This window comes from Aplysia californica, unplaced genomic scaffold (assembly GCF_000002075.1).
Source record: "Aplysia californica isolate F4 #8 unplaced genomic scaffold, AplCal3.0 scaffold00009, whole genome shotgun sequence".
In the NCBI taxonomy this organism is placed as follows: domain Eukaryota; kingdom Metazoa; phylum Mollusca; class Gastropoda; order Aplysiida; family Aplysiidae; genus Aplysia; species Aplysia californica.
This window is the reverse complement of record NW_004797279.1, coordinates 2,934,058-2,945,308: the sequence shown is the minus strand read 5'-3', so window position 1 is coordinate 2,945,308 and position 11,251 is coordinate 2,934,058. Positions and strand designations below refer to the sequence as shown.

At 37.0% G+C, this 11,251-nt stretch overlaps 1 protein-coding gene across 4 annotated transcripts in view; it reads left to right on the top strand.

The window, feature by feature from the left end:
• LOC101856941 (probable oligoribonuclease) overlaps positions 1 to 10,164 on the top strand; it is a 15,648-nt gene extending 5,484 nt beyond the window's left edge. For 2 of the 4 annotated variants that reach the window (XM_035969940.1, XM_005089826.3), the window contains 4 exons: positions 3,531 to 3,679; positions 5,399 to 5,470; positions 6,403 to 6,456; positions 7,780 to 10,164. In XM_035969940.1, the coding sequence (XP_035825833.1) occupies positions 3,531 to 3,679; positions 5,399 to 5,470; positions 6,403 to 6,456; positions 7,780 to 7,846 (342 nt within the window). In that variant the 3' untranslated portion in view covers positions 7,847 to 10,164. Of the gene's footprint in view, positions 1 to 1,318; positions 1,390 to 3,530; positions 3,680 to 5,398; positions 5,471 to 6,402; positions 7,143 to 7,779 lie in introns of those variants that run through there. The other 2 variants (XM_035969938.1, XM_035969941.1) reach the window with 2 other exon arrangements.
• The last annotated feature ends 1,087 nt before the right edge of the window (positions 10,165 to 11,251 follow it).

Below are 11,251 nucleotides of genomic sequence, written 5' to 3'. Positions count from 1 at the left end.
CCCCCAACTTTTCACCGACCAGTCCTAGATCTAGACCTCTAGATCTATACTATGTGTCAGTGGAAAGTTGGATGTGAAAACGCTGTCCATCACTCTCTTTGTTCGGCGAGAGGGGCCTCACCAATTTTCTAGGCTTGTTTTACTAACGCAGGCTGTGCTGGTTGTAGTGAAAATGTCCCTTTGTCAAGCTTTACCTGTCGGCGTGTTCCGCAGATCGGAGTGTGTGTTTAGAGGGAGTGACCGTCGTGCGTTTGTACGTCTAATTTATATAGTAAAAAACCCGTCAGATGACGAAAGCGTGCGTTTGAGCGGAGTGTGCTTTTGTATGGCGTGCGTTTAGGCGGAGACAACTGTATATAATTTAGACGTACAAATGCACGGCACTCCCTCTAAATGCATGCTCCTATCTGCGAAATACGCTGACAGGTAAAGCTAGACTAAGGGAAATTTTCACTACGACAAGCCTAGAAAACCTGGTATTTGGTGAGACTGCCCCTTACGCTGAACAAAGAGAGTGATGGACAGCCTTTTCACACCAAACTTTCCACTGACACATAGGTCTAGGACTGGTCTGTGAAATGTTGGGGCGTTGGGGGACTGAAACGTTATTTGATTGGTCACTGGAATGCATCTCTTTTGAGAGAAAGTTTCTGAATGGTGTTTAAGGGACTGCGTATTGGCCAATGTTTAGTTAGACCTAAGCCTATGATGCGCAACACACGTGAATGCTCGTTCATTAATTTACGGTCGGGGGTGGTCGCTTGGAAAGCCACGTGGCTGGGATGTCGTCTCTGACTATCATCAACAATTTCTGTTCAGGCTATTGGTTCCCGACATTTTATGGTTCATTCATCAAGTCTGTCTTTCTGCCCCCCCCCACACACTCACACCCATTCAACGCCTTGGCAGTCTTAACCGCAGTCGGGGAATGTATTACGAAACAGTCACGTGTCGTCACATTATCGGCCAAAGTGACCCCGACCCAAAAGGGAGGTAACTAGTATATCAAGGCAATGAGAAGACTGCGTCCTTTCCTCCCTTTGCTGAGGTTCATGTAAACGCACGCTCCGTATAAACACACGCTAAGGAGCCTTCCCGGGCACCGTGCGTTTAGACGGAGACTACTGTACAATGATCTTCCCTTACTTTAAAATAAATTGACGTGACTCCTGGGCACTAAAAGTTCTTTTCAGAAGTCAGTTTTCCTCATTTTTGTGGGGGGGCTGGGACGTTTTATAAAATAGTGTGTCAGGTGGGAACCAGTTGGCTTCAAGCAATGCCCCCCCACCAAAAATTTATTGCTTTTCATCTCTAACAGAGTTCCCGGCCCATGTCATGATGCATCACAAATCGTTGTGTTGTGACCACACCGACCAATTAAAAAAAAAATGAAAGGCAGGTTCACTGCCAACAGATGACCACATTACGCAGAGGCAATCAGACAGTCCACGAGTATGGGCGCCAGTCTGTCTAGGAAGTTTGACCGCAAAACTGAAAGACGAGACCGATGGTCAGGAAAACGTAAGCCTCCACTAGTTCACAGTTTGATAGAATGCAGTCTGGTGCTTGCTTGTAGGCCCTTTACACCTAGTGTGTGATGTAAGATCAGGTGGACGGCTCAGGTGATCGATGAAAGCAAGGCATTGACGATTTCACACCTTGGTGCGATCCTGTCTGGGGTTAACATTGTAACCGCTATCAAGAGTTACAACAGAGGTGGGATCGCATTCATGAGAGTGAATGATCTGTGATGCAACGGACCGTACAATGATCACACATTTTTGCTACTTGGTTGATCAGCCGAGCTGCCCAGGTTTCCTATTCTTTTTTATTTTCTTAAATAAAGAAAGAAAACAACTAAATTATGACCTGAAAAATGGTATCTTGGCCGAATTTAGCTCCTTCAGAGCGGGATCTTAGGGATGACTAGTAAAAGTTCAAAACAGCGGGATCTTAGGTGAACCGGGACTATAAGCAGCAGGGTCTTAGGCGGAGACTTATTCTTCTACACAGATCTGGTCTCTAAATAGCCTGTGGTTAAAATCTATTGCGGAATGGTTGACAATTTAGAAAAGCAGACTATTTGCATTGAAAATTTGTCGCATGTAAGTTCATTTATGTACCATCATTCGTTAAGCTCAACATCTAGTTTGTAATTAAAAGTATTTCTATACTATAACCTTTAAAGCATAGACTATCAGAATACCATAAGAGTACTGTTGATTATGTTCCTAGCTTAAACATTACTTAATTAGAAATAATTGTTTATGTGGGTCAGGCTGTGGGTCTGTTTGTGAGTGCAAACAGAATATTAAAGGTTTGTATGTGAATAGATGTAGGTGGAAGAGAGGATTTTTTTAAAAGTATGGATATACTCGTGTACATGTGTATGTGCAGGCGAGTGTGTGTGTGTGTGGTGAAATACAAAATTGGTGAGCCAGCATTTGGACAGTAAAGATTTATCTCATTTTATCTTTTCTCAGTCTGTTTTTAAAACAAAATTGAAAATGGACTTAAAATAATATTTGATATTTCACAAGAAACTTTTCAAAGACAAAAAGAATCTATTGGTGCAATTTTAATTTTTCATTACGCAGAAATGTTCAAGTATGCACTTTAAGGTTGAACTTTGTTAAAAGCTCAAGAAAGACTACCATAATCAATGTATTATCAGTCGTTTTGGACTTCAGAGTCTTTTTAGATTTATTAATTTTTTAATGCAAGTTCAGAAAAAAATTAATATTTTGTATGCTGATAAATTATATATTTTCCTCATTCTAAATTCTTCATTTTAAGTGCTTGTGCCTGGATTTGAAAAAATGCAGAAATGAAGATTTGTATATGTTATTTCCTCTCTCCCCTAGTGTGTATGCCGATACATGTGAAGCTCGAACTGATGAAAGTCATCTCCTTATTAAATGTACAGTTATGATCGCAGTTGTTCTGCCACTATACTTGGTTTCACATTATCATAAAATTGAATCCTGCAGAGATTACAATACATATCTGGAGCATGATGGTACAGTGAACTTTACCTTCCTGACGTCCTATGATCTGTTATCTTGATTCTCCTTGGATATTGTTCCTCTATGGACACTGAATATTACTATATTTTCTCCAAGGAGGTCTTAATTTAACTGAACAATACTGGCCTGAAGCTGCTGTTTCTGAATTTGTAATGTAATTCAGCAACACTTGACAAGCATATTCTGTTCTTAAGTTCTACAAATCATCACATTTGAGTTGACTCTCTTCTTCCTGACTATTAGTTTCGTTGCTGACAACATGCACCTCTTACAATTATCATATGTGGCTGGTGCAAACATAAGACTGTGTTGCAGCCATTTTTTATTGTTGTGTTTGTTATCTTAGATAGCTCACAATCTGTGTTTGCTGGACTTGCTTATGTGTCATGTTAGCATAAGGTGTTGACTAACTGTATCTGCTATTAATACTGCCTTATTGAAAAATTGTGGTTTCACAGGGAGAAGTTCTGTTTACATTCTGTTTCTTCTCATTTACTCTGTCAGTCTGGCTTGACAGAATCTGTCAGGAACAGTAAAATCAGTTTGCATCAAGCAGAGGAACAGGTCCTGGAGTTTGTAAAGCAGCACACTCCTTCAGGGGTTTGCCCAATAGCTGGTAACTCAGTTGGAAAGGACAAACAGTTTCTTGAAAGGTTATTAACTTATTATGTGTTCCTTTTTTTCCTGTCTGTTTATCTTATTAATGATGTTATAAATACGGCATGGAGAAGAAAAAAAAAGAAAGAATTTAGGCCTATCTGTTCACTGTTTGATAAAATTAGTGATGTCCAGTTCATCTTTTTTTTTTTGTCTGTCTTAAAAAACAAGTGAATCAGTGCCTTTTGTGACTCCTATAAGCAGTGCAAATGGTCCACAATTTTGTTAGGTATTCTCTCATGTTTTGACCAAAGAGTTTAATTTTGTAGTTTGCTATTAATTCTACCCTGTATGCCTAGTAGATTTGTCTTATCTGACACAACTTAACTCTTACCGGACATAGTTTTTCAGGGGTCTAGACGTAATTAACTTGTGGCTCGATTTGGCTACACAGGTGATGTACTAAATAACTATATAAGCACAACCATTGCTCAAAACATAAAATATATCAAATTGAAGAAAATTAAAGGAGGCTTGTTCCAACATAAAACAAGGATTAATTTTGAACACAAGTTTGCATTATAAGGGTTAGAAAGGGCGATGGTGATGAAAAAAAAAAATTTTGATGGAAAAAAACTACATTCACCAAACATATGATAGCAAATCAGCATAGTTATCTTATCACATACAGGCCAAGAGCATAATCCATATATTTTTGAATGCGTAGCTTTTTATTTGAAAGCAATATTCCAATTTTTTTTTAGTTATGATATTTATACTGAGTCCGGTTACATTCTTTTTTTTTATGCAAGACCACAAGAACTAATTCACTCATTTTTCGCCAAACTGACGCTTTGACAAAGTGAAGCTAGATATTTTCCTGTCCTAAATCCTTTCCAAGTTTTCAATAACAATAAAAAGTAATTATATAAAAATAACAGATCATGTTAAAACGAAACAATACTGAGGCACCGTATCACAGCTGATATAATATCAGCGATACGTCCGCTAGGGGTGTGGACTCGCTCCGATATATCGGCGATATGTCCTGAAAGAGTTAATGGTACTAAAAATAAAGTAAGTGCTAGGACTGTTCATACCATTATTTTCTTGGACTTGAAATAAAATAAACGCTAGAGTTCATAAATTAATGTTCCAATGTAATATTATAATGTAAATAGCTACTGTATACTGTTTTATCACAATGGGCACTTCGTTTTTTCTTTATTTGTGCAGTAGCAATTTATTTCTTCACATAGTCTTGCTCCTTTTTCTTTTTTTGACTCACTCACTCACTCACTTAAAATGTAAAGAACATTTGTCAGTATACTTTACTTTAAGATACATGATTGATAAAAACATGTCTCAGACGAAAAGTTTTTTTGGGGTGGAGAGTGCAACTCATTATTAACATCGTGTAAGTAAGCATACCTGTCTATAGAATCGCTTTCCTTTCAGACTCAAATCCAACATTGAGTTTAGTACATGTGCTCACAGATCATGTCTTTTTTTACTTTCAATATCTTAAAACATAATTTTTCTATCCTTTTTGATGCCTTATTTTGCCAGTTTTTCAGAGGACTGTAGATTTTCTATCCCATTACCACCACAAGCCGCAAAGCATTTCCCATACATTGGCTGTTCTTGAATCTGGTTGTCCTTTGTCTTTGGCCTTTTTACAATTTTGCTGGCTGCTATCTTATCGGACTGAAATTTTGTTAATCATGATTTCTAACATGCAATGTCTATATGCAACTAGCCTTTTTTCTTTTCAGATATATGCCTCGTTTAGCGTCACATTTTCATTATCGAATAGTGGATGTCAGCACGATCAAGGAGCTTTGCAGGTACAGTAAGCATCTGTCTGCTTTCTGCAGTGATTTTGCTACCCCGTAAAACTGACAAACAGTTCAGGTAGCATTTTTTATGTGTGTTTATTGAGGAGCAAGGAGTTTTCCCGTGGATATTATCCCTTTGAACCCTAAAACTTCAGATTTACCAAATTCCTGTCCTGAAGGTTTTTTGAGAAAATTTCCTGAATTTCATGGAAATTAACCATGCAATGAAAGATAAAAGGCTAAAGAAAGTGAGACACAAATTGACCCGTAAAGTGTCTTTTGTTGTTGCTTGAACAACTTGACTAATTGCCTGAACAGCTGTCATCTTTTGCACAAATACACTGGGAAAGTACTCAAATTATGGAGGCAACCATCTTAATTACCGTGATCCTAAGCAGTTGCCCAGGTCACTCAGAGTAAGTTATTGAAATAAAGAACAAAGAATGATCGGACTGTGTGTCTCGTGGTACAGCTCACACCGGTGCAGGATGACAGGAAATTAGGCCTACACCAGTCTACCGGTGTAACAGGCTCAAAAGGTTAATATGTATAATATTAGGATTTGTAGAAGAAAGGAGTAGAAGGTATTCTTATCAGAGGCCATTTTACAAATAGTTTCCCCTGTTTGCGGCATGTGTAGTTCGAAAGATCTGTAGTCAGGATAGACTAATTATCTTGAAATTGTATGATATTGTCTTCAGCAGATAACAAATGACTGATGTCTAGGTACTGTTCTTTTGAAAAAAGTAAGCAGAGCTCTCATCACTATAATTTTATTCACACAATCCTTTTTCTTTTTTCTTTTTGCTGTTGTGGTTTTCTCCGTAATGTCTGTGTAGATTTGTTTTATTGAATTAGAAATATCTGTCTGTCTTTGAAGGAAAGTTTTTATTTTTTCCAAAAGTACTTTGTATCTTTCAATTGCTCTATTTCTTTTTCAGGCGATGGTATCCAAACTTGGAAAAACGGTTGCCCTCAAAGAATTTAAGTCACAGGTGAGTTACTGTGCTCCTTTTTGATACTTTGTTATTTGTAAGCTTCAAAATTGCCTTTTGGCGAGGAACACTACTTAACAATTTTTCTTTTTTCACATGCCTGTATTCAAAGTCATACGGTACTGTGGATTGTTAAACTGTGTTAATATAGATTTTTCTGTTGATGCCTCTGATGTAATATTTTTGGTTTGAAAAGTCATGGTGAAATTGTTGCAAAGCCAGATATTCTGCCATCTCTTCATCAAAATAGAGCAGTTCAGAAATAGTTTTCAGTTTGCTCAATTAATTACACATTATAAACAAAGCTTAATTATTTACAGCAACTCATTATGTAATGAAATGACTACTTGCAACCATGTGATCATACTTTATTACACCATTCATTGTCATTGCGTCTTCTAAGAAACAAATACTGTCTGGCACACACATAGTGAATACTCCTATATAATATAGCAAACATGCACAAAGCGAACAGATTTTTGTGTCCCGGAAATTCTCTTACAAATATATTTCCTTTGTATTTAAAACATGTACAAAGCATAATTCGTCCATAATTAAAAGATTTCTGCTCCCTGATTTCACTATATGCTTGCTAGATTGTACATTAACCCCCCGGGTCAGTGCCACTGACTGTTGTGTCTTTAGGCCATTCCCAAAGGGGGGACATTTCTCGTTCAAGCACAGTAGAATTGTAAATGGGCTGATTCATCATGTCACGCTCATAACTGTGCCTGATCTGCGACTGGGAACTGCTGCTTTTTCTTTCCTAATCCTTACTATTGTCTTTTTCCTCTACTTCTTTTGTATGTTTGTCTTTCTTGTGACCCGCTATTTCCAGGGTGCCTTGATAGTCGAAGCAGACTTTGTGCTGTTGAAGCTAGAGAGGTGAGCAAAGTCTGATTCCTAGTAAGGACTTCTCTGTTGACACCCATCTCTTGGCAGTCATTTGACCATATGCAATTGCGAGCGCCGTAAAACCCTCTACTAAATAAAATAAAATATTGACAAGAGTAACAGAAAACCTATTTATGTGCTAGTCCAAACACTTTGGAATTGACATTTTGTTTGCTCTTCATTAAAGACTGCTGATGTACAGAATATGGCAGCAAGATAGAGCTTTAAGGGGGCCATCTCATCTTTTGTCCAGCTGTGACTTCAGCGTTGGCAAGATCGTGTGGGTTACCAAAATTTCATAAAGAAATTACTCTTGTCATTGGTATTTCATTTTAATGCTGAATGGCTTCACAACACATTTTGTGCCAACCTATGAGCACCAGGGGTTTCCATTCTTACTTTTCCGTTTTACTATTATTTCTTTTTCAGAGCTCTAGATGACATCCGTGAAAGTATAGAGGAACTCAAGTTTTACAAAATGCACATTTTTAAGTGAATGTTAATTGCTAAGTGTTAGATGATATGAAAGAGAAAGCTCTGTTGTGTTTGTTCTATAACATGAAATACACTACTTTTTTATGCTAATAGGATGTGAAGGTTTAGCCATGAAATATAAAGGAGACTTCTTACGCGCTCTTACATTTATTTTGAGTGATCTTGTGTAGTTCCTGTCTTAATGAAAAGATAGTTGGTAAGCCTTCTTCGGAAATTGCTTCTGCTGATACCCATTCAATTGTTCTTTGGTCTTAATCTGCAACAGTAACTTAATTTTTCCTGTGTTAGTTTTGACTGGATAGTAAAATTTCATCCTGAATAACTCAGTTATAAGTAAGCCCCTGTCATCACCATTTGATATCTTGGTTAAACATCTGAACAGTGATGAGGAATGTGTTAGCTCACAACATTTTGTTGGTATGTTTTTTTCCGTAGTGTCTTATTATGAGATTGTTTTGGTTGTGAAATATTTTTAAAACAAAAAATTTATGTTTTTGGTGTCTTTTCTCTTGCATACAAAAATTTAACAAAAGGAAAACATTGTCCATGTTCTGTTGCAATTCTAGAGATATAAGCATGTCCTCTGTAATGTCGGATTGTTTTTCCGTTTTGTTTCTTAACCCTATCCGTACGTTGTGTTTTACTATTGTATCCATACGGTGTGGGGAACTCTGTGCCACCTCTTTCCAAAGCGGAAATTTACTCGTTAATCCGATCAATACGCTTTACATAGCAGTCTGTCTAAATGATTTTTTGGAGAAATACTGAAAGTTTCAAAGAGATCTTCGCACTAGAAGTATTCTAAAATGTGAAGAATACAACCCCGGGGGTACAAAATTACCCCTGGGTGTACGGATAGGCTTAATTATGATAATCGTTGAAAAGGGAAGTGCATTCTTGTTAATGATTGATTACATTGTCTCTTACTTTTTGTTTGCTTTACGACTGCCATCTACGTACTGTGCAGAACATTGTGTTTACTGTTTGAGATTTATTTATAGTTTTGTTATGAGCTTGATGTTTTCCTCATATCTGATTTTTGATTGACAGTTTTCTTTCATAGCCTTGCCCTTTATAGAGTAAGTGTTTGGTAAAATAGAGGGCTTGCTTTTTATAAAGTATGAAAAATGTTAAAAAGCCCCTATAAGCATTTATCATTAGTGCTTATCATCACTTTGCAGTGTCACTTACAGAAAAACATGATTTAATAAAGATACAATTCTCTTGTTTCCAAAAATTAAAAATATATTGAAAGCCAGAGAATTTTTGTTCAGTCTTCCTCTCATAGAACTAGAACAAGTTGATTATTGTTTGACATTGTATCATATCATGTTCTTGTTTAATTCCAATTACCATTGTAACTTTAAATGATAAAATAAATGTATAAATTTTAATAGTTCTGCTTTTCCAAATTTTCCTAGTCATATGTTGTGTACCCGAGGGCATTCTTCAAGATCATGTATGATTTTGTGTACGTGTGTGTATGTATACACAAGTCAGGGTATTCTGTGAATTTCAAGTAGGCTACCTTTTGTTCCAATATTTTCGTTCCCCTTTTTCTTTCTATCCTGGTCATAGACCCTATTAGGAATAGGTACCCATGTCTACAGGACTCATTTCTCTTGGCAAAGTAGGCCTATCTGGCTTAATGATCAGCTTCTGGTAGTTCTAGTGCAGGTGGTATCAAGTGCCTTGTCTTCTCAAATAAGGATAATAGGAACTTGGAGATTCTTTGTTATGTTGCTCATGTTCAAAGTAAAGAAGAGCAGGCTGGCGACCCAGTAACAATGCTGTAGTCTTTTTCAAATAATTTAGGGAATCTTTGTAAATGGGGCACGGTAAGGATTATGTTCAAGCTTTGCTCTGTTGACTGGCATGTGCTCTCATAGGAACCCCTAATGCCTTTCTGGTTATATTTTTCATAGATTTTTGTCTTGAAAACTATTGCCATGTTCAGGTTTAGGGTTGAATATATGTAATGGATTAGAGTTGCTTAGTAAGCTTCATTGAGGGTCTCCAGACGCTCCAGTAATTGTCTTACATTGAGTGAGATCTGGTATGTATTGTGTCAAGTAGTTTTAATGACATGATATTTGTTATTAGATGGATGAAAAAAAGTAATTATAACCCAAGGTCATAAAAAACTAACAACTCAGGATGCTGTTCTCAAGAGACCAGCAATCATGTTTGTAAATAATTTGTTAAAGTGTGCAGTGTTGTATGTTAATACATGTACTTGTGAATTGTTTCATCTTATTTAAGACATGCAACTGTAACCAGAAATTTCCATCTGGGAGAAATAAAAGTATAACAGACGAATTGGGTTCCTGTCGTAATGTTCAGGTAATTTGACAATACTTTTTTACCGTTTATGAAGTGAACTATTTTATTATTTTGTTTGTTGACATCTAGGTATTGCTACAGTCATTTACCATATGCATCCATGGGCACTGGACTAAAAGAAATTTTGGAATCTCCAAAGGGAGAAAGTATCTCCCACTTTTTTTTTCATCAAAATCAATGAAACACCTTGCATCGACACATGCATCTAACCTTCAAATGACCGGCAGCGAATTTAGACTCGACAATATAGCATGTTTCTTATGCATGAACTACTGATGCGAACCAGAGAACTTCTGTTACTAATGTTGGCTTACTCTTGTCTAAGCAATCGTTGATTGGCTGACACGCTGAGCATTACTTGTTGCGTGTCATAGGGGGTATCCCAAAAGCAAGTGGACCCCTTCAAAGTGCAAAGTTTTTCACAATTTTCGATTCATTTTGCTCAAACTTCACACATGCCATCACTTAAACTATAATAATCAGGGGGACCTTCATGACCCAAATTAACCCGAAGTTGATTGTGTAGATTTTACTAATTTTATGATGTGCCATATATTATGATATACCTTGTAAGCAGGGGAGGGAAGGGGATAGCTTAATGCACTTTGGAGAGCAGACAGTGACTTATCGTGGCCTTGGTCTTGCACCACATGGTCACATTGTCGTCTCCCCGTGGGGTTGCGAGACTTGTAACGGGAACATGATTGAATTTAAAGTAGGCAAAGGGCGTTTAATACTGCAGATCTATGTGTGCACCTTTTCCCAACTGTTGTAACTTTCTGATTGCGAATAGTTGTATAGCGGATAGATAGAGCAATTATTATTTTCATTAGGTAACCTGTGCATCTCAAATAATGACAAGTCAACCTCCATTAAAGGCTATTTTGCTAGAAAAAGAAATATAAGGATGATGAGCTTATATCACTGGAAAAAAATTGGACAGATAATTGATCAAGGGTAATCTTTCTAATAAAAACAACACTATTTGTTACAGTATGTAATATTAGTGTGATCCCATTCTAAACTGTTGTTTTTGTGGGGGTTTTTTTTTTGGTAAGTGTTT